Raw genomic sequence first — 23,287 nt, forward strand, 5'->3', positions numbered from 1 at the left:
TTTAGTACCTCAACCATGCCCTATCCCTTTTTTTGTCGAGGCTAACGGCAGAGTTTCGCAAATCGTCCAGCAATTTGTGGAGAACCGGATCTCATGGCATCTCTCTTCTGCGCCACAAATTGCTGGATTTTTTATGAACTAATAATGGCGAGCACTGTTAATTCGCCATGATATTTCCAGCAATTTCTGGATCATTGTAAATTACAGAGTAGCTGAGCATATGAATTTTATATTCCAGTTAGTTGTAGATGTAATGACTCTGCAAATTTTTTTATTGAAGTGACAAAATTGCTTTTATCTATAATAATTACAAGACAGTAGTCAATTTAAAAATAAAATATACTGTATTATGGTAGGAATGGGCCCCAGACGTTTGTGCTGTTCCATCCCAGTGCTTTGGAGGAAAATTATAATTTTAGTTTGTCTGGTTTATACATTAGAGCAGCTTTAGCTTGACATGTTTGTTAAAGTAAGCTGCCTTTAAGTGTGAATAATGTGAGGCTGTCAGAAATTTTTATTAATTTTTATTATATTAATCAGATCCTGGGTGCTTTCAATGAAAGTGAAGATTTACATCCTGAAGATTTCAACCTACTGGAAAAGATCACCCTCAGCACTTCATCAGAGAAGATTAAAGTCCATATAAAACAGATGGGCGGGGATTCTAAAAGGTGTGTTTGTAAAACACTGTAGTGCTGATTTCTTCTGACTCCTAAAAGTAGTTTATTTTGTTGGTGGCACAGCAATAGGGTACAGGTACTGTTGCAGGGATTGATATCTCTCAAAACTCATGCTGATAGTCACTGAAAATATAGAAGGATTTCGAGAATTTGTGCTCGGATGCCAAGCTTAGTGCTATTCCATGTCCTAATGTATGTTCCCATATACCCCGTTCAGCAAGCAATCATTGATTCTAAAATTGTGCTTTTCCACAAGGGACAGAGTTACACAAAGTATAACAGAAAGTCCCACAGAACATGCAGAGATACATAGAGCATTGACATAAAGCTTGGAGTTCCAATAGCATTACCCAATTTTGTGGCACTAATTGGGGTGATGTTGGGAAGTGGGGTGAGTATCCATTACCCCTTAAAGACAGACGCAGGTGATATTGGTATTGAAAATAAGGAATGGCGGACTTGCTAAATAATTATTTTGTATTGGTCTTCACAGTAGAGGTAGAGGAGAAAGTACCAGAGTTACAAGGAAAAAAATAAATAAATCAGGGGGAGGAACTTACTAGATGTAATGTAAGTAAAAGAATGGTAATGGTGTAATGGTGAAAATAATTAGACTGTAGATAGACAAATCTCCATGATGTGATAGTTTCAACCCCAGGGTATTGAGAAGTAGGCGAGGAAAATGTAGATGCTTTAGTCGTGACCTTACAAAGCTCTCTTGATTCAGGAATTGTCCACTTGGATTGGAGAATTGTCAATGTCACCCCATTATTTAAGAAGGGTAGGAGAGATAAACTAGGAAATTATAGGCCTATTAGTCTAATGACAGTTGTGGGGAAGTTACTAGGATCTATTATTAGTGACAGAGTGACTGAGCACTTGGACAAACGTGCAGAATTGGTGTGCAAATTTTAAAAAGTCTTGCATTTCTATAGCACCTTTCAGGACATCCCAAAGCGCTTTACAGCCAGTGAAATGCTTTTGACGTATAGTCACTGTGTAATGTGGGAAACACGACAGCCAACTTGTGCACAGCAAGGTCCCACAAACAGCATTGGTTGAGGGATAAATATTGGCCAGGACACTGGGAATAACTCCCCTGCTCTTCTTCGAAATAGTGGCATGGGGACTTTTACGTCCACCTGAGAGGGCAGACGGGGCCTCAGTTTAATGTCTCATCTGAAAGACGGCACCTGCAACAGTGCAACACTCCCTCAGTAATGCACTGGAGTATCAGCCTGGATCTGCGGTTCACAATTTACATTAATGATTTAGACTTAGGAATCAAAAGCACAATTTCTAAATTTGCGGATGACACTAAATTGGGGGGGATAGTCAATACTGAGGAGGACTGCAACAAGTTACAGGAGGACATTAATAAACTTGCAAAATGGGCATATAATTGGCAAATTAAGTTCAACACAGATAAATGTGAGGTATTACATTTTGGTAGGAAGAATAGGGAGGTCACATCGCTTGGAGGGTGCGAGTCTAGGTGTGGTAGAGGAACAAAGGGATCTAGGAGTACAAATACACAAATCACTAAAAGTTGTGACACAGGTTAGCAAGGCCATTAAAAAAGCAAACCAAGCACTAGGGTTTATTTCTAGAGGTATAGAATTGAAAAGTAGAGAAGTTATACTAAACCTGTATCGAACCTTGGTTAGACCACACTTGGAGTACTGCATACAGTTCTGGTCACCATATTATAAAGAAGATATAGAGGCACTGGAGAGGGCGCAGAGAAGATTTGCAAGGATGGTACCAGAAATGCGAGGGTATACATACCAGGAAAGGATCAACAGGCTGGGTCTCTTTTCTCTTGAAAAAAGAAGGCTGAGGGGTGACCTAATAGAGGTCTTTAAAATCATGAAAGGTTTTGAGAGAGTGGATAGAGAGAGAACGTTTCCATTTGTGGGGAAGAGCATAACTAGAGGCCATCAATATAAGATAATCACCAAGAAATCCAATAGGGAATTCAGAAGAAAATTCCTTACCCAGAGAGTGGTGAGAATGTGGAACTCACTACCACAGGGAATGGTTGAAGCGAATAGTATAGATGCATTTAAGGGGAGGCTAGACAAGCATATGAGGGAGGAGGGAATAGAGGGTTATGCTGATAGATTTAGATGAGGAAAGACGGGAGAAGGCTCGAGTGGAGCATAAGCTGGTTGGGTCGAATAGCCTGTTTCTGTGCCATATATCGTATGTAATCCTATATAGATTTAGTGCACAAGTCCCTGGAGTGGAATTTGAACCCACAACATTCTGACTCAGATGAGCGAGTGCTACCACTTAGCCACGGCTGACAAATGGCAAATTAATTTCACTATAGATCAGTGTGAGGTGGTGCATTTTGGTAGGAGGAATAAGGAGGCCTTGAAAAATAAGGGGGAAAAATTCGGTTGCTTTGCGCCTCCCGTTAGCGCAAAGCAACTAGCGCCCGGGCCTGGCGCCGCCAGCACCTCCCGCAAAATTCAGCGGGAGTTTAGCGGCGGCGCTAACCATTAGCATCCCACTCGCGCCCGGCTGCGATCTTCAGTAGCACTCCTGACTTACCGCTGGACGCTATGTCCGACGGGGTCAGGGGGGGCTACCTGCAGCCGGGGCGGCGCTATTTAAAGGCGAGGTGCCGGGTGGCCATATTGGTTGCTGGCCGCCTGCAAGCACCTGCCTCCGCTCCCGTCCCCGGTCTCCTGACCCACCACCCCGCGGAGTGCTGGCTGCGCTCCATGAGCCCGGCACTTCTCGAGTGCCGGGCTCTTTTGCCGGCACTCCGATCCCCAGTGGCACAGCTGGGCCCCGGGTCACGCTGCACAAGGCCCCGCCCCTTTAAGAAGGGGAGGAAGGCCTGCAATACCGCGGCACTCCTTGCAGCGCCCCAAGAGGGAGGCGGGGTGCTTCCAGTAGCATCCCGCTTTGCTCTTGGGGCGCTACCACTCAATTTCGGCTGCGGAAGCGCTAATTTTTCTGGGCCGCTAAAAGTAGCGCCCCGGCGAAGTTAGCGCCCCAAAGGGGGCGCGACTCAATTCCCCCCCCCCAAGACTCTAAATGGGATAGAGGTGCAATAGGATCTCGGGGTATAGATCCACAAATCATTAAAAGTAGCAATGCAGGTCAACAAAGCCATAAAAGGGGCAAACAAAGCACTGGTGTTCAATTCTAGAGGAATAGAATTGAAAAGCAGAGAAGTTATATTAAAATTATATACAACCTCGGTTAGGCCACACTGTGCACTGTTTTTGATGGTATAGGTTGAGGGATAAATTTTGACCATAAGTTGAGGGATAAATTTTGAGCACAACACTGGGAAAATTTCCCTGTTCTTCTTCAAATAACGACATGGAATCTTTTACCCGAGAAGTTAAATGGGGCCTTGGTTTAATGTTTCATCTGAAAGATGGCCCCGCAGCCCTCCCTCAGTACTTTACTGGAGTGTCGCCTGGATTATGTACTCTAGTCATGGAATGGGAATTGAACCCACAATGTTCTGACTCAGTGTGCTACCACTGACACAAGGCTGACACCTTGAGCATGCCTTAGGCATATTGAAGACATACCAGGATCAATTGGGGATTGGGTTTGGAGTATTGTCCATAAAGATCTCCAGACAATACAACTATGCCTCACAAAAAGGCCTCACCATGGAAGCCCCAGAAGGTGAAGGCTTCCTTGGGAGCACAGACACCAAAAACAAGAACAGCGGCCTCGAGAAAAAATGAGGACGACAACCTTTTGCTGACTGCAAGAGGCAATTGTTCCAATCTGATATGGGAGACCTGCTCTTGGCTACCACTTCTGGCCACAAGATGAACAATCCTATCTATATCTTCCTCACCACCACATGTACACCATTATCTACCTACAGTCAATTCTCTATGCGTATCAAATCACACCGCTCCCATTCATGCCACCTGATCAAAGCCAGTTCAAATCTTAAAAACAATGGGCTAAAAATGGTGGCATCGGCAGGACCAAAAATATTGGCGCTGGGGACTAATTAACATTAGACGAGTGCTAAACTCATTTATGCAACACCGTCCTGGTGGCATTCATCCCAGCAGGAGGCCCCAATGTAGTGTAGCCATAGCGTCATTGCAGCTAGAACAGCCTCTCTGAAAGCGAGGCTGTCATACAGAAAGCAGTTCAATCTCTTAAAGGGGAACATCCTTCTGAAATGAAAAAAATAATGTAAAAAGTCATTTTTGAGCCCTTACAGCTCAGCTGCCTTCTGAAAAAAAAATTAACATTAAAAAGAATTCCCAAATGGGAGTCTTCAGCTCTTAAATCTGAATTGCCTTCCGCACCTAAAAAAATGTGAAAAGTGCTTCAGCACTAACACAAATGGCTCAGCAAGCCAGGGAAGGGGCACCCAGGGTCTCGCAAGCAGCACTCCAGCTTTGTGCAGGGGGTTAACACTGCAAGAGAGGCCCTCTATCCACAGGGGCAAGGAGGCCCTCCAGAAATAAGGATGTGGGTCCAGAACACTGAGGCTGTCACTGCCAACAGTGTCGCCCCCACGACCTGGCTCCAGTGCCTCATGACCAAAAGAAGCATTATGAACTCAAACCAGTGGTCAAGGTCAATGAATGCATCTTCAAAAGCCATCTCCTACCAACTGCACCAGTAGCCTCACAAACTGCTCAATGCACAACTCACCCCCCACCCCCATCACTCACTTATCAACACTCTGTACCAAACATGAGGCACACCTCACATTGCTACCTTCACCTCACTCCCTTGGAGGAGACGGTGCTGGCCATTCTTGGCAGGGGCATGGCTGAGCCCTTCGCCAGCGGCGGGGCTGAAAGGATACAAGATGCTGGTATCCTCATACGTTATCCTACTTCTTGCATGCACCTCTTGCTTTCCCGTGCTCCCCTCACCACAACTCCACCCTTGTGCCTTCCTCATTTCACACATTCAAGAAATGCAGCCTGCCCAGCCAGTGGTTGACCAAGAAGAGGAAGAAGAGAGTGAAGAAAAATAAATACTCAATTTCACACTCCCAGCCACCAGCACCTCAAGGTCGACCAGCAAGGCCACCTGTAGTGTCCCCCGCTGAAAGTCAGCAGCCTTCCATCAGCCATGCTGTAGCCACTAGGGTAGCACCGCGTGACATCAGTAGGATAGGCAAAGGCACACACACAAAGGCAGTCACTTAGAGAATGCATAAGGGTGATGAGTTGATTTCTTGATGTCATATTGGATGGATAGATGTCTAAAGTTGGATTGGAAAGTTTGCTGTGTGGTGGCTTTTATTTCAGCACTCAGGACCCTGTGATGGTCAATAATGGAGGGAAGGTAAGGTGTGGGACAAATATCGAAAGGGGAATTGGGGTTGTGGTCACTGGTACCGCAGGCGGATGATTCCATCCCAGATATCCCGGCCAGAAAGACTGTTTGGGTGGCATCCTTCCTTCTGTTTCCTCCTCTTCTGCTTCCTCCTCTTCCCTCTGTGAGCGGATGCTGTAAATCTGAAATAAAAGCATAATTGCTGGAAATACTCAGCAGGTCAGGCAGCATTTCGACCTGAGACGTGAACTTTGTTTCTCTCTCCACAGATGCTGCCAGACCTGCTGAGTATTTCTAGCATTTTCTGTCTTCTCAGAGGCCTTCCTTTACCATCCGAGGCCTTGCAAGTGTCCAGTGGCACTCTCTGTGCAATTAAAAAAAATGTTTAACATGTATTACACCAAGCCACTACTTCAATAAAATGTTAAAAATCCAGTCCAAAAGCTTTAATGCAAATGTACCTGAAAGATGCATGTGTCCTTTTAAGAAGTGCTGACAGCGTCTGCCAGTCTGCTGAACGCTCGCTTATCACGGCGAGCTTAGGACCCAGTGCTGAATTCAGTCCCTGCCAGAAACTCCATTCCCTAACCACCAACTACATCCCTCTCCCTAGCATCTGTCTGATGCTCAACCAAACTGTTCACAACCTTGGTGTCATATTTGACCCTGAAATGAGCTTCCAACCACTTTTTCAATGAGCTTCCAACCACATTCCAAGCTTTTGGTCATCCGCCCTAATTTCTTCTTATCTGGCTCGGTGTCAAATTTTTGTCTTATAACACTTCTGTGAAGTGCCTTGGACATTTTACTACGTTAAAGGTGCTATATAAGTGCAAGTTGTTGTTGTGTAAAGTGAGTTTGTGCTTCTTCTAGGTGCTACCTGAATGGCAGGAGTGCTTGAGATGGATGGTTGTTGCATTACTATAGCAACCTCTTGGGGCGGAGGTTGCCTTCATCTCACTGCAGCTACGCCTGGAGATGGACCTGCTGCAGGCTGTGCCTTCTGTGAGACTTCATGGGCCTTTTTGCCTATATACTGCTATCTTGAGAGAGATTAGTACTGGGTACTGCCTCTGCCACTGTTTTGCAGGAAAGCAGATCTAATGCTGAGAGATGAGTGAAGTCTCACAATCCTAATAGAAGCTAGGGAAGACATTATGGAAGCTCTAACAATTTATTTTCCAACATTTTGTGGCAAAAGGACTGGAGGATACCAATTGCGACTGTCCCCTTTATAAAAGTAGACAGGGATAAGCCAGGAAATTATAGGCCAGTTAGACTTACTCAGATGTTGGTAAACTACTAGAGCCTATAATATAAGATGAAATTACTAAGCACTTGGAAAGACATAAATTAATCGGAACCAGTCAGCATAGATTTCTAAAAGACAAATGATGTTTGACCACACTTCTAAAATGCTGGAGTCATACCTTACACAAAGGAAGATGGTTGTGGTTGTCAAAGGCCAATTGTTGCAGCCTCCTGGACATTGCTACAGGAGTTCCTCAAGCAAGTGTCCTCAGCCTAACCATCTTCAGCTGCTTCATCAATGACCTTCCCTCCATCATAAGGTCGGGAGTTAGGCTGTTTGCTGATAATTACACAGTGTTTAACTGTGATATCCGAGTGGTAAGGTCAGAAACTGAGAGAAGCGAGATATAAGGAACAAAACCCAACTGTTTATTTACCCGGTGTAGCCGAGAAACATCTCTTACAGGCTGCAAGCAAAACACCTTTCTTACTGCACGATGGCAAGATGGAGGATTCACCTCTGAGTCATACCCATAATGCAATGCCACATTACCGTATAAACTGGTGTACCAGGCCATTGACTACATGACCCATTACCTTAAATACTGGTGAATATGAACACTTAATCTTTGGCTCCATCTGGTGGATAACTTAAACATTACATCCCAGATTACTATATCCCTCCCCTCTTAAGATGAACATTAATTTCTTAACAACATTCTTAAAAAGTCCCATAAGGAAACTCCTTTAACAATAGTCCATAATGAATGAATCTAGCAGGTCGTTATCAATCTCTCTGGTGGCTTGTGAGACCTTGGTGAACGTCTTACAGTCAAGTCCCTGCTTGGTTGTGGTAGAGCCACCTGCTGCTCCTGAGCAGTACTCAGAGTATCTGACTCTGCTACGATGGTTTCCTCTTGACGAAGGGGTCCAGGTGGAACTGGCTCTGTTCGTGGTGGTGGTACCACCGATGCGTTTGGATAACTGGGGGCCAACTTGTCCTCCGACATCCCAGATTACTATATTAACTACATTCAAAACTCCTCTAATAATGGAACATCACATGCAAGCCTGCAGCAAAACCTTGATGACAACAAGCCTTAGGCAGTTGCAAGTAACAGTCATACCACTTAAGTGCCGATTAAATACCATCTCAAACAAGAGGAAGCCCAGTCACCTGACCCCAGCCTTCAATGATGTCAGTATAACAACAACAACAACTTACATTTATATAGCGCCTTTAATGCAGTAAAGCATCCCAAGGCACTTCACAGAAGCGTTATCAAACAAAATTTGACACCGAGTCACATAAGGAGGTATTAGGACAGATGAAGATTTTAAGGAGGAGAGAGAGGCAGAGAGGGTTAGGGAGGGAATTTCAAAGTTTACAGCCAAGGCAGCTGAAGGCACAGCCGCCAATGGTGGAGCGATTAAAATAGGAGATGCGCAAGAAGCCAAAATTGGAGGGGCAGCGCAGAGATCTCGGAGGGTTGTAGGGCTGGAGAAGGTTACAGAGATGGTAAAGGGCGAGGCCGTGCAGGGATTTAAAAACAATGATGTGAATTTTAAAATGAGGCATTGCCGGACCGGGAGCCAATGTAGATCAGCGAGCATGGGGGTGATGGGTGAACGGGACTTGGTGCAAGTTAGGATATGGGTAGTAGAGTTTCGGATGAGCTCAAGTTTAGGGAGGGTGGAAGATGGGAGGCTGGCCAGAGGAGCATTGGAATAGTCAAGTCTGGAGGTAACAAAGGCATGGATGAGGATTTCAGCAGCAGATGAGCTGATGTAGGTGAATGCCCACTATCCTGGCAGCAGTCAGTGACAATCTCAGCTATTCACTCTTGTGCATTCCCTTAGTGTCTGTCTTTCATGTGCTTGTACTACCTCTGGTGCTCAAACACAGTGCTCCAGCATTGGCTGCAGTATGGCTGGTGGAAGACTGCTGACTTTCAGTGGGGCAGAAGATGTCCTTGCTGGATGACCTCGACCAGCTCTGAGCCTGGAAGGCCCGGATGTAGACTGCACCACCTCGGCATAGGCGGCAGCAGTCTGGTCTGGCTTGCTGACAAGCAGCAGCAAGGGCAATGGTGGAGTGGCATTGGTTGGAGTAGGAATGCTGTCATCCTAAGAGAGGACAGCAGGTTCTTACTCCACAGACCCACTGCCACTCCCCCGGGGCGGCTCCTCAGCATTCCTAGCAATCTGTTGGAGGGCAGATTGCTGTCCTGCTGTGAAACCTTCAAGCTACTTTTGACACTCATAACCCTAGCGATGATGGCAGCAGTCTGAGCTTGCATGACAGCAAGCTGAGCCTGCAGGAGAGCAGTCTGCGCTTCCACCACAGCAGTGAGATGTTGGGTCGCTTCCGCCTGTGCTGCATTGGAAGCTCCAAGATCGCCCATCGCCCAGCATCATCCGTGGGTCCACAAGGTCTCTCCTGGAGTTGTCCATCATTTCCATCTCTGCGCAAAGCCCCGTCAAATGTTGGAGCCGGACTCCTCCTGGCTGCAGCCCACTCGTGCCCAGTGACCCACCACGTGCAAATCCCGCCTCTATACTACCCTCTAAAGTACGCGCAGTGCCATTTTCTGAGCTGGTGTCTGCGAGTGTCAGATGCAGTCTGGCGTCTTTTCTTCTTCATCTCCTCTGTCCGTTTGCTGGTGATGATGAGGGACAGGCTGCGCTGATGACACTTCTTGGGGATCTGAAAGCAGAAAGGCACAAGGGTCAGGTTGTGGTGAGGGGACGAGGGGGAGGGGTGCGGTGGGGGGAGTAAGATATCCATGCATACACCATCAGCAGCTTGTAAGTGAAAAGAGATTGTGGGATGAAGGGGAAGTGGGATGTGAGAAGAAGGATTAGGTATGACCATACCATCATCATCAGCAATGGTTTCAATTTCTCCATGGCAATGGACTCTGTCACTGCCCCTCCAATAATTCCAAGGATGGAGTCCTCGAGATCCGTCAGGTTCTCTAATTGTGGCTTGGTCGCTTCCCGTCTGTTGTTGCTCACGTCCTTTCTGTGCCATCTTGGCCTGGAAGAGAAAGGGAAGTGTGTCAGCGAGTGTTGTGCAATGTGTTTTGGTGATGTGCCTGTCATGATTGAATAGCTGGCAGTGTGTGCAAGGTGTGTGATGTGGGTGTGAGTGTTGCAGCAGTGGTAAGCGTATAAGGGTTAAGCGAAGCTATGATTGTGAGATATGAGTGGTGATAGATGGAGATTGTTGGTAGATGGGTATTGGGGGTGTGGTGCATTGAGCAGTGTGTGAAGCTTGTGGTGCAGATGGTGGGATATGGCATTTGCTGAAGCCTTCACTCAGCTTGACCTGCCGTGTGAGGTCATTAAACTTTTCTGGATTCAGGTCCTTTGGACAACACTAATGGCCATGATGGATTGTGCAATCTCTTCCCATAACCTTCTGCAAATGACTTTGAATGGCCTCTTGCCTCCCTGCGGGTAAAGGACAGCCCACCTTTGTTGGGACCCCTGGACTAAGACCTCCAGTGCTGCATCTGAAAATCGTCTGGCTCGTTCTCTAGGTGGTTGGACCATTGTTTCTCCAGACTGGCCATTGTTTCTCCAGGTGCTACTGCAACAAAGCACCTCCGCTTTAAGTAGTGGAGAGAGCCTAGGCCAAACTTTATTGGCCATTAATACTGCACCCGATATTGGCCCCCCTGTTCAGCGCTAAGCCAAGCAGCAGTGCTTATAGCGCTGAGATCAGCGCTCCAATCCTGTTAATGAGGAGGCAGCATGAATTTTGTGTGCTGCCTGCACCACTTAGAAGAGGTGCAGGCAAATGGGGCTGGCCGGTGCCTCCACCCGTTTTCAGGCCTTATCCCATTTCGAGGCCTTAACTCCTTGTATCCTATCTCTTTTCAAATCTTTGGTCAACTTCAAAATAACTCAGTAAAGGTTTGAAAAGATAAAGGCCAGAATTTTCCCCTTAAAATCAAACAGGTGGGTTTGGAGCGTGGAGGCGGTTAAATTGTTAAAAACATGATTCCCAACCTGATCCCGCCTCCAACCCACCCACGTCTGGTTTTGTCAGAGGCGGGACGGGGGGGGGGAGGCTGGGGGCGGTGGGCAACCAAACCGCTCCCAGAGGGTGTTACCTCAATTTAAATATTATAATGAAGCTGAAAGCCTTTTTTTTCCCGTCCATTTTGTGTTTAACTGTCTGTGGACGAGTTTCACATAATTCGTGAAACCTGGCAGTTAAACGGAGGCGGGGACTGCTGCATCCAGTAGGTAAGTGGCTTTATACCTACCTCCTGGATCCATGGTCCCTACCTAACCCACCCCTCATGATTGGAGATCCCCCCCACGAAGCCTCCAATCACCGCCCCCCCCAACGATGATGATGAGGCCGTTAAAGTCGACAGGGCCTGCGGGAAACCCGGCCTCCCAGATTACCTGCCCACCTCGGAGGACCCCAGCCCCCAACCCGCCTCCCTTGAGAAAATTCCGGCCGAAGTTTATAAGGAGAGCCATAAAAAGAGGCTCATCTGCTCTCCCTAAATAGCTGACCAGTGGACACCTCTGGTTAATTAGTTTCCTTTTCACTTGCTTTTTCTGGTGCTATAATACGCTGCTCACCCTCAGAGTTTCTGTTCAATATTTGCTGGTCCTCACTGCTGCAGCCCTCCAACAGCTGCTGTTTCAATCCCTGATGTGTCAGGCAGCCCTTCCACATTGCTTCCATCCACAAACCTCCACGCATCTCACTTAGTAATATTCCTACCCCCGCCCCATCCCATTCCATTACACTATGCATTCTGTTTCAGCAGGAGTGTAGGGGGTGGCGGGTGGCACATGCGCCCAGTCAGTTATGCCCCTGACTGCCTGTGAGCGGTTCGAATCGCTCCCACGCCCTTGGGTTCTAGACACCGGACTTTGGTACAGGCGGCGATACAGAAAACTCGAGTAGACAGGTGGTTTGGTGTAGGAAAACCAAGATTTTATTAAAACAGAAATGAAAACACAGTCTTATGAGAAAATTATTGGTAGAGAACAATTACAGGCATATAACACTATAACTATACTTATACAGGGAATGGGGAACACACGGCACATCGAGGGAAAACAACTACTTTAATAATCCCCTTATCCTTATCCCACCCCTATACCTAACTAGATTAAGCTATGAGGGGCCAGGAATTCATGCTCACCAATCCCAAGCAAAGCCTGTTGTTTTAGCAATTGCGATTTTGAGGTCTGGGCTGCTGCCCTTTGGGGTACTCTGTCGCCACGTGGTCTCAAGGCGCGGTGCTGGAGCTACTGCTGCGACACACCTTTCTTCTCCTCAGCTACCGTCGTCGTCTCGTCATGATGGGTTCTCTTCTTCTCCTCCCTTGGGCGGTCGTCAGCGGTAACGTTGCGTCAGCGAGACGATTAGCAGTTTTCACTGCTTAGATTTTCCCACCCATTCTTAGAACGCCAGCATATTCGTTATGGCGTGGACACCTGCATTTAACGCCTGCTCATTTGCAGTGTTCAGCTAACCAACTTAGTCTCACTGTCCTCAGATATTTTCTTCCCCGAGCGTCAGCTTATAACTCGGCGCTCAGTCTTAATTAATACGTCTTCTGCTGCCCTTCTCTGCCCTTTGTCGGGTCTACCTTACTCTTTGTCTTGGTTCATCTCGCCTCGTTTCCTCTGCCCTCTCTCGTGGCCTGGGTGTCCTGGGTGACTTTGGACTCGGGTCTCGTTCCCCTCTCCCACGTTTGGTATGGATGTCCTTGGTTGCTTGCACAATGTGGGGAGCAAGAAGAGAATCCGCCACGAGGCCAGGGCGCGAGTGCGAGCAGCGGTAGCCCAAGACCAGATGAGAGGTCAGAGTCAGGAGGAGAGAGCTAGCAGAGCAAGATTGCTACTAAGGGCTTACAGTTATACTCCTTTCGATGGCCCCTTATCTGCGCGCCAAATCAGGTCAGTCCATTGTTTCACTTTTGGCGGGCTGTGTTAAATGATTATACCAATCTAAAATAACTGGTTTTAGATGGCCGTTTATCGCACCTAATGGCCTGTATTGTCATTAATGCATTTTGATCGGCCTGTCCAGCCTTGATGGCTTCCTTAAGCTGTTTCCGATTATTTATGCGGACAAACTAATGGCCTCATGCTTAGGCCTAACTGGGTTGATCTGTTCCAATTTGACGAAAATGCATATTCAAATGTTTGCTTAGCTGTCTGGCCCTTCAAACACAAAAGTCCTTTTCACAGAAATGCATTTTAAGTTTCGATTTCTCAAAGCTGCTTGTTCTGAGCTGCAGAGTCCAAGCTTTTAAAATCTTACAGGCTTTTGGTCACGAGGTGTGGACGCCATCTTTGGGTACCCTTTTTAAATTGTCCATAGGGTCCCTTTTATTAATAACCTTGGGGAAATGTGGAAATTTTGCGAATCCTACAGGAGTTAACTCAACTTGTAATAATCCACCATTTTACCATTTTACAGGATATCTCAGGAATAAATTGATATGTCTGGGAAATTATACATTTTTCATTCTACAAATAAGCTACTTTTAAACATAATGGGGTCGATTTTCCTTAAGCTGTCGGGAAGGAGGCGGGACTACAACTTTCGGGTTCTAGTCCCGCCTACATCGACATCTGGCCAATCCGCGCGATTTTCCCTTGATTAACCTTGTTGAGCCTGCTCAGCGGGCTCAGCAGGCCAATTAAGGGCCACCCGACAACAGGTGACGTCACAGACTGAAATTTCATCTGTCAAGAGGTCTTGACAGATGAAATATCAGTGTTTCACAGCTGTTTGAAGCTGTCAAACACTGACAGTCTGACTTCTAACCTGAGTCCTTCTACACAGACTCAGTTAGAACTCTCACCGGCGATGAAAGTTGAGGGCTGCCACTTTTGACAGATCACAGCCATTTTGCTTTCAGTGCCGGCTGAGTGATGGACTCCCGAAACCTAGAGGAAGAAAGGCTGTTAAGGTAAGTACAGGTAATTTAAACTTCTTTACACACTTTAGACACACCAAACACACTTACCTTTGCACTTATGCACCCATCACTCACCTGTACATCGACATCGCGACCCCTCCAAGTCCTTCAACCCGACGGCCCGACTGCTCTAACCTGGCGTGGTTTGGAGCCGTCGGGAATCCCTCACGACAGCCCTCAAAATAGGGATTAGGCTAAAAACTGCCTGTTAACTATCTTCCCGCCTCGGGTCGGCGGGTCCCAGTGCGGGGCGGGTACCCGCCTCCTCTGAAACTTACGTGGAGGCGGGTTTTGGGCGGGATGGTGTCGGGACCCCCGAATTCGGGATTTCCCCCCCCCCCACACGCCTGAAACCCCACCTGACGGCTCCAGGATAATCTACCCCAATATCAATTTGACATTTATATGCTCTACAGACCCAGTCAGATATGGTGTCTTTCTGATTTCAGTACTCATGCAGTCAATTCCACTGATTGTACGAATGCACGTGTGCCAAATGATATCTGTCAAATTCACAGCAACCAAATATTTTCCAATTCATACTATCATAAGAGAAAGTTTGAACAACCTCTAAAATCAAAATGAAACAAATACATTAGGAATGTTGTGAAGTCAGATTGATCATTTTATTCATTAGATCTGAAACATTCCTGCAGATTTGACTCTGCATCTTTCTTGGAAGTGGGCGGGTTTGAGGCAGTTTGGGTTTCTGTAAAGATTTTTTACATTTTAACCTCCAACCTGACCCAAATCGACCCATTTTTGGGGGCTAAAATGACCCCCTCTGTGTCACTAATGGGTGAATGTTTCTCGTTTTCTAATAGGCTAACAAATTGAAAGGCTTTTGATAGCTTAGTGGGAGAGCAGACTGACCGAGACCTATTCTAACCTACAAATCATTCCTCCTGTCAGCCAGTGCTGAGTGGAATTGATAACAGCTATAAAGAAAGTTGCAGGCAGTCCATTCCTGCTGGAGAGGACAGTGCAAATGTAGCAAGACAGCAAAAGTGGCAAAATGTTAAGTTAGAGAAAATGATGTCAAAAAATTCTTGCTTATAGATGGCCCTTCATTGAGATTGTTTTTGCTTTTCCAATGAAGTTTTCTGTTGTGAATTTACCACAGATTCCATAGTAGTTAATGTTTTCTGCTTCCCCATTTATGCGCTCTTGTTTTCTGTTTCTGAAATGTTAATATTTATTAATTATGTGATAGTTTCAGTGTTGGTTCATGGAATCATACAGCACAGAAGGAGGCCATTCAACCCATCTTGCCTGCCCCGGCTCATTGAAAGAGCTCTCCAATTAGTCCCACTCTCCTGCTCTTCACCATAGCCCTTTTCAAGTATATATTCAATTCCCTTTTGAACGTTACTATTGAATCTGCTTCCACTACCTTTTCAGGTGGTGCATTCCAGATCATAACAACACGCTGTGCAAAAACATTTTCCTCATCTCCTCCCTGGATTTTTTGTCAATGATCTTAAATCTGTGTCTTCTGGTTACTGACTCTCCTGCCAGTGGAAACAGATTCTCCACATCCACTCTATCAAAACCCCTCATAATTTTGAACATCTGTATTAAATCTCATGTTAACCTTATCTGCTCTAAGGAGAACAATCCCAGCTTCTCTCGTCTCTCCACATAACTCATCCCTGGTACCATTCTGGTAAATCTCCTCTGCATCTTCGCTTAAGCCTTGACAAGTGTGGTGTCCAGAATTATACAAGGTACTCCAGCTAAAGCCTAACCAGTGCTTTATAAAGGTTTATCGTAACTTCCTTGCTTTTGCTGTTGTGTGATGTCCTCAACTAAATGACTACTTAGCTATTTATTTACGTTGCCCTATAGTTTTGCCATTTAATTAGTGTATAACAATGTAAAAGCTCGTAAGATTGCCTGCCAATGAATCTTATCACTAAATTGGATACCCCAAAACAACAACAACTTGCCACATTATTCAGTAGGTGCAGCCTTAGTCCACTGTGGTTTCATAGAATTTTAATTATGTATAGGAGCCCAGAAATGATACTCTTTTATGTGGTGGAAGTATGAGCAGGGGTTTGCATTCCTTACTCAGACCTACAACTGAAGGGATATTTATTAGTCCTAGCCCCTTTAGGGTTACTCCGGATCAGGCGTATTTCTCAAACGTTCACTTTCAACTAAAGCTTGAGGTAGCTGAATCCTAAAGATGCTTAATTGGGTCTGATGGTCTGGGCTATCTCTCCCTAAAGGAAAGGAACAACCCGAGAATGTTACCGTCCTCCAGATAGCACTTTTAATAAGTTTAGCTAGACTGTAACGTCCCGGATATTATGAGGGTCCAGAAAACTCCCTCAGAATTCTGTAGCTCTTCACCAAAGAGCGTACAGAGATTGAGTTCACGAGTTTTTGATACAGAAGACTTATGTGAGACAATTCTATAAATATATAGAGATTTATTAAAAGAACTGACATGCAATTTACAGTTGGTGAATCAGTCAATCGCAACATTAACAGTTCTAAAAAGAGAAAAAATACTATATATTTTTTGACAGAGAATCTTACTTTTAAATCTTAACTTTGCTACAGTATTACAGTTCTTAAAGGTTTTTATACAGGATATCCATCAATATCAAATACCTTTGATCCCCGAGGTACAAAGAGTGGTACACTACAGAGCCATCTCTATAGCCGAGAATCGCTTTGCCCGATTAAAGCGAGTCCGATATCCCATTTGAAACTTCAATATTTATACCCTTTTCCAGTGTTATTTCCTTTAAAGTTTCTGCTGATGCACATTAATTATCCCTATTCATCTTTCTGCTGACCTCTGCAATTCTTACTGCTACATTAGCCAGAATCTTGTCTCATCTCCAGGTGTTCTAGGATTACCATATAGAATGGTGTGAAAGGCAGGTGTTCCTTATTTCATGTCATCTTTACGAGGGCAGATGTTCCTTATCTTATGTGCCATCTTTATGAAGTTTAAATTAAAACACATTATCCAGGGTGAACCATTGTTTTTGTTCCCAAAGGTCAGCCTGTCGGAGCCCTGCACCTTCTGTTTCAATAAGGTTATTTATTCAGGGTCAACAACTGTCTTATCTCAATAGCCAGAATTCTTTCATAGCTATTTTATAGTTCGGTTTCTAAATTTCCAAACCCAGTTTGTCATGTTTTAATAAGGCCAGAATTCTTTCATAAGATAGTGTATTTTTCTGAATAGGTTCTATGGCTCATTCCTTCACACAGCAATGTTCAGTGGAGGAGGGGGAGGCATTTTTTTCGCCTGCAGCCCCTCTGTCCTGATATCACCTTTAGGTGTGTGGCTGGTGGGATTCTGGGCTCCCCAGAATTTCTGCCATATACATCACCTATATGAGCAGAAGCAAGTACACTTGGAGGAAGCAGGTGCACTTGTATATAGGGTTATATATAGGCTTCACAAAATGGCCATTGATTCCAGACATATTGATTACTCTTTGAATTGGAATAAAATTGGACAACAACTGACATTTTTTCCTTCTGTACTGAAGTGGCAGTGATCTACTAATGAAGATAGATGCTCTTCTATCATCCATGCCAAAAGTGGAATCTCGAAGGGATGTCAAGTTTCTTCAAGATCAGCTGAGGTAATAACAAATTCAACAGCTAAACGAAAAGAAAGAAAGACTTGCATTTATATAGAGCCTTTCACAACCGCCGGAAGACCAAAGCGCTTTACAGCCAATGAAATACTTTGGAAGTGTAGTCACTGTTGCAATGTAGGAAACGTGTAGCTGAACCTTGTAATGTAGCTGAACTTTTTAAAAACTAAATTGTATTCCTAGCCGGCAAAATTGGGTGCCTTTGTGCCTCCCGTTAGCGCCCCCGTAATGAGGCGCAATTGGATTTACGACCGGGCGCAGCGCTGACATCGGCTCCCGCCATATTCGACGGGAGTTTTGCAGCGGCGCTACGGTGTTGCGCCCTGATCTCCTTTGGCTGAGAGATCATGGAGTCATTGCTGTGCATATTGCCCCGGTAGCGCCCCGGACCCGAAATTGACTTATGCCCCCTGCAACAGCACCGGTCGAAAACACCGACAGCTGCAGGAGGCGTGCATCGGTCGGCCGGCCGCTTCAGCTGTGGTGATTAAAGTCGAGGTGGCTGAGGTTAGTAAAAAAAAAACTTACCTTTCCTGTTCTAGTTTTTTTCGTGGGTTCCTGCCTGCGATCGATCAGACCGGCACTCTGCTTGAGTACCAGGCTGATCGCGCAGGATTGCAGCTGCCTTGGTGGTCCAGGTAGGTAATTTTTATATTGCAGAGTCTGCAGCGATGACCCTTCCCTTTAAGGAAGGGAAGGAGCCTTTGAACGAGGCAGCGCTGCACGGCCCAGTATGCAGCGCTGCTGAAGTCTCTGCCCCACTTGTTGCTGATTGTGCTCCAAGAGGAAGTGGAGCGCTTGATTTAGCGCTCCACTTCCTTCTTGGAGCGCAAATGGCAAATTTTTCAAAAGTTTGAAATCATTAGCGCCTGGCGCTAACTTTCCAGACTTTAAAAAATTAGTGCCCCAAACGGGACGATAGTAAATTTCTCCCCCCTAGTGTTTTGTAATGAAAATATTTTTTATTTATTCTATAGTGTAGTAAAGATACAACCTCAAGATGGAGTTTATTATGACGTCGTGGCCATTCTTGATCCACTAAGCAGGGAAGCACAGAAGATGACCCCCTTACTAATGGTGAGAACGTAAACCTTTATTCAATTGTGTACATTGTTCTCTATTTATTTTTTAATAATCTTTCAAGATTGGCTTGGAGTGTAAATTATTACAGAGAAATGATTGGTGTGCACTCTGGATAATAGAACAGCAACTATTTCTAAACCTATCCTGCTCCCCATACCACCCTGAAAAAGAAAAAACACATACATACATTGTTACATTTTATCTACCTGTGAACAGTAATAAATCAGCTCAAGAGTTTAAAAGTGTTTTATCAGAGTTTAAGCAAGTTCAGTATGTGTCTTCATTAGACTGTGGCTTCCTTTTTGAAATAGTCACATAAAACTGCATATTTTGAAAAGTAATGTCACTTCAATAACTTTGGTCCTTGTGCCTCAGCTATTTACAATCTATATTAATGATTTTGATGAAGGGACCGAGTGTAATTATAGAAACGTCGAATCATAGAATCGTTACAGCACAGTCGGAGGCCATTCGGCCCGTCGAGCCCACGCCAGCTCTCTGCAAGAGCACTTCAGCTAGTCCCAATCCCACATTCTTTCTCTGTAGCCCTGCAAATTTTTTTCTTTCAATTTCCTTTTGAAAGCCCGATTGAATCTGCCTCCACCACCCTTTCAGGCAGTGCATTCCAGATCATAACCACTCGCTGCATTTAAAAGGTTTTCCTCATGTCGCCTTTGGACCTTCTGCCAATCACCTTAAATCTGTGTCCTCTGGTTCTCAACCTTTCCACCAATGGGAACAATCTCTCTCTATCTACTCTGTTTAGACCCTCATGATTTTGAATACCTCTATCAAATCTCCTCTCAATCTTCTCTGCTCTATGGAGAACAACCTCAGTTTCTCCAGTCTATCCACATAACTGAAGTCCCTCATCCCTGGAATCATTCTTGTAAATCTATTCTGCACCCTCTCTAAAGCCTTCACATCCTTCCTAAAGTGTGGTGCCCAGAATTGGACACACTAGTCCAGTTGAGGCCGAACAAGTGTTTTATAAAGGTTCATCATAACTACCTTGCTTTTGTACTCTATGCCTCTATTTATAAAGCCTAGTATACTTTTTTAACCACTTTCTCAACCTGTCCTGCCACCTTCAACGATATAAGAACATAAGAAATAGGAGCAGGAGTAGGCCATTTGGCCCCTTGAGCCTGTTCCGCCATTCAATAAGATCATGGCTGATCTGATCTTGGCCTCAACTCCACTTTCCTGCCCACTCCCCATAACCCTTCACTCCCCTGTTTTTCAAAAATCTGTCTATCTCCGCCTTGAATATATTCAATGACTCAGCCTCCACAGCTCTCTGGGGTAGAGATTCCAAAGATTCACGACCCTCTGAGAGAAGAAATCCCTCCTCATCTCCGTTTTATAATGGGCAACCCCTTATTCTGCAACTATGCCCCCTAGTTCTAGATTCCCCCATGAGGGGAAACATCCTCTCAGCATCTACCCTGTCATACCCCCTCAGAATCTGTGTTTCATGTACGGGGACACCCAGATCCCTCTGTACCGCAGCATCCTGTAGTCTCTCCCCATTTAAATAATATTTTGTTTTTTTATTCTTTCTACCAAAGTGGATAACCTCACATTTTTTCACATTATACTCCATCTGACAAATTTTTGCCCACTCACTTAACCTATCTGTATCCCTTTGCAGACTCTTTGGGCTGGATTTTACTGACCGAGACAAGTTGGGGGCGGGACTGCTGCTTTCTGGGTTCTACTCCCACCCCCAGCGACGTCTGACGAACAGACGCTATTTTGCCCTAATTGGCCTTGTTAAGCCCGCCTTGCAGGCTTGCCAGCCAGTTAAGGGAAAGCCAGTGTCAAATGACGGCAGTTGATGATGCTTCATCTGCCGGTTTTCTTAAAGGCACATGCACCACACTTGTTTGACAGATGAATTTTCAGTGTTTGACAGCAGTGAGGTGTACACAGGTGAGCCCTTTCACCCTGGCTCTCCAATTACACTCTCCTTAGGATAAAACAGATGGCAGCTGCAGCTGAGATTGCAGAAGCCAATTGTCACTTCTCCCGATGAGATGAGGCTACACAAACACTTCAAAGCTTGTCACCTGCTGAAACATCTAACCACATGAAAAATTACTTTCACAACATGTCCTTACCTCTGATATTAACCATTGTCCCATTACATCCTTCACACCACTTCTGCAGCTGCCATCCAACATAGCAACAGACCTACAGTACGCCTCACTTATCCTGGCGGGGTTCCCCAATGTCGGGAAGCCCGCAGCAGCAGTCGAAAAATTGGGAAAAGCCCCTTAACTGCCTATTAACTACCTGTTAACAGGCAGTTAAGTGGCTATAATCCTCTTCCCGCCGCTGGGAGTCTGGTCCCTGCGCAAATCGGGGACCCAACTCCTGGGAAGATTGTCTGGAGGCAGGTTGGGAGCGGGTTCGGGACACGCTCCCATTCTTTTTGACTTTCCCAACAGTCCCACCTCCAAACCCGCCTCCTCAGGGCTGGTAAAATCCAGCCCTTTGTGTCCTCCTCACAATTTGCTTTCCCACCTATTTTTGTATCGTCAGCAAATTTGGCAACAGTACACTTGGTCCCTTCATCTAAGTCCCTTCCTGTCAGACTCTGGTTATCATTACCCCTATGGCTACCCTGCACTATTGCCTTGTCCTTTCTCTTTAACTTCCTAAATTTCCTCTCACCTGACCCCTCCCTCTACTATTTAGTTTAAAGCCCTATCTACAGCCCCAGTTAGTCGATTTGCCAGGACACTGGTCCCAGCACGGTTCAAGTGAAGCCCGTCCCAACGTAACAGCTGCCTCTTACCCCAGTACTGGTGCCAATGCCCCATGAATCGAAACCCATTTCTCCCACACCAATCTTTGAGCCACGCATTCATCTCTCTGATCTTATTGACCATATGCCAATTTACTCGTGGCTCAGGTAGTCATCCAGAGATTATTACCTTTGTGGTTCTGCTTTTTAATTTAGCCCCTAGCTGCTCATACTCCCTCAGCAGAACCTCTGTCTTAGTCCTACCTATGTCGTTGGTACCTACGTGGACATAACTCGATCCTTCCCCTCCCACTCCAAGTCCCTCTCCAGCCCCGAGGAGATGGCCTTAACCCTGGCAGGCAACACAGCTTTCAGGACTCACGCACTCGGCTGCAGAGAACAGCTATATCCCCCGAACTATACTGTCCCCTACCACTACTACATTCCTTTTTACTCCAACAACTTGAATGGCCCCCTGTACCACGGTGCTGTGGTCAGTTTGCTCATCCTCCCTGCAGTCCCTGGTCTCGTCCACACAGGCTGCAAGAACAATTTCCCAGCTCTTAAACCAATGCCCTAGTGTAGAAAGAGAAAAAAGAGAAATACTCATCAACTAATCACTTACCTGCTTCCCTGTGATGTCACACTTTGATTTTTTTCCCCCCGGTTTTTCGAACTTATTCGAAAGTGGTCCGCTCCCGCTGCTGCTTCCAATAGCTCGGTCTGGGCCTCGAGCCGCGGGCTTTATTTACTCAGTCCGCTTCCGCCGGTTCCCTCACAGATCAGTCCGCTCCCTCCGCTCCCGCTGCTGCTCTCAATAGCACATATACCCCCAGATCTCTCTATTCCTGCACACCTTTTAGAATTGTACCCTTTTTTGCCTCTCCTCGTTCTTCCTACCAAAATGTGTCACTTCACACTTTTGTGCGTTAAACTTCATCTGCCACATGTCCGTCCATTCCACCAGCCTGTCTATGTCCTCTTGAAGTCTATCTCTATCCTCCTCACTGTTCACTATATGTCATCTGCAAATTTTGAAATAATGCCCTGTACACCTAAATCCAAATCATTAATATACATCAAGAAAAGCAGTGGTCCTAGAACAGACCCCTGGGGAACACCACTGCAATATATCCAAGTTTGCTGACGATATAAAACTAGGTGAGAAATAAGCTGTGAGGAGGACACAAAGAGCCTGCAAAGTGATATAGACAGGTTAAGTGAGTGGGCAGTAAGGTGGCAGATGGAGTATAATGTGGGAAAATGTGAGGTTATTCACTTTGTTAGGAAGAATAGAATAACAAATATTTTTTAAATGGTGAGAAACTATTAAATGTTGGTGTTCAGATTTAGGTGTCCTCATACAGGAAACACAGAGAGTTAGCATGCAGGTATAGCAAGCAATTAGGAAAGCAAATGGTATGTTGGCCTTTATTGCAAAGGATTTGGAATACAAGAGTAAGGAAATTTTGCTGCAGTTGTTCAGGGCTTTGGTGAGACCACACCTGGAGTACTGTGCATAGTTTTGGTCTCCTTATCTGAGGAAGGATATACTTGCCTTGGAGGCGGTGCAACAAGGTTCACTAGATTGATTCCTGGGATGGGAGGGTTGTCCTATGAAGAGAGATT

At 45.6% G+C, this 23,287-nt stretch overlaps 1 protein-coding gene across 1 annotated transcript in view; it reads left to right on the forward strand.

The window, feature by feature from the left end:
- LOC147111533 (UDP-glucose:glycoprotein glucosyltransferase 1-like) overlaps positions 1-23,287 on the forward strand; it is a 680,288-nt gene that overhangs the window by 390,110 nt on the left and 266,891 nt on the right. Inside the window, exons 16-18 of the mRNA XM_085999896.1 lie at positions 541-671; positions 17,713-17,808; positions 18,801-18,900. Of these exons, the coding sequence (XP_085856022.1) occupies positions 541-671; positions 17,713-17,808; positions 18,801-18,900 (327 nt within the window). The remainder of the gene's footprint in view (positions 1-540; positions 672-17,712; positions 17,809-18,800; positions 18,901-23,287) is intronic.

This window comes from Somniosus microcephalus, chromosome 10, assembly GCF_052327205.1.
Source record: "Somniosus microcephalus isolate GS21.2 chromosome 10, FLI_Smic_1.0, whole genome shotgun sequence".
Lineage (NCBI taxonomy): Eukaryota > Metazoa > Chordata > Chondrichthyes > Squaliformes > Somniosidae > Somniosus > Somniosus microcephalus.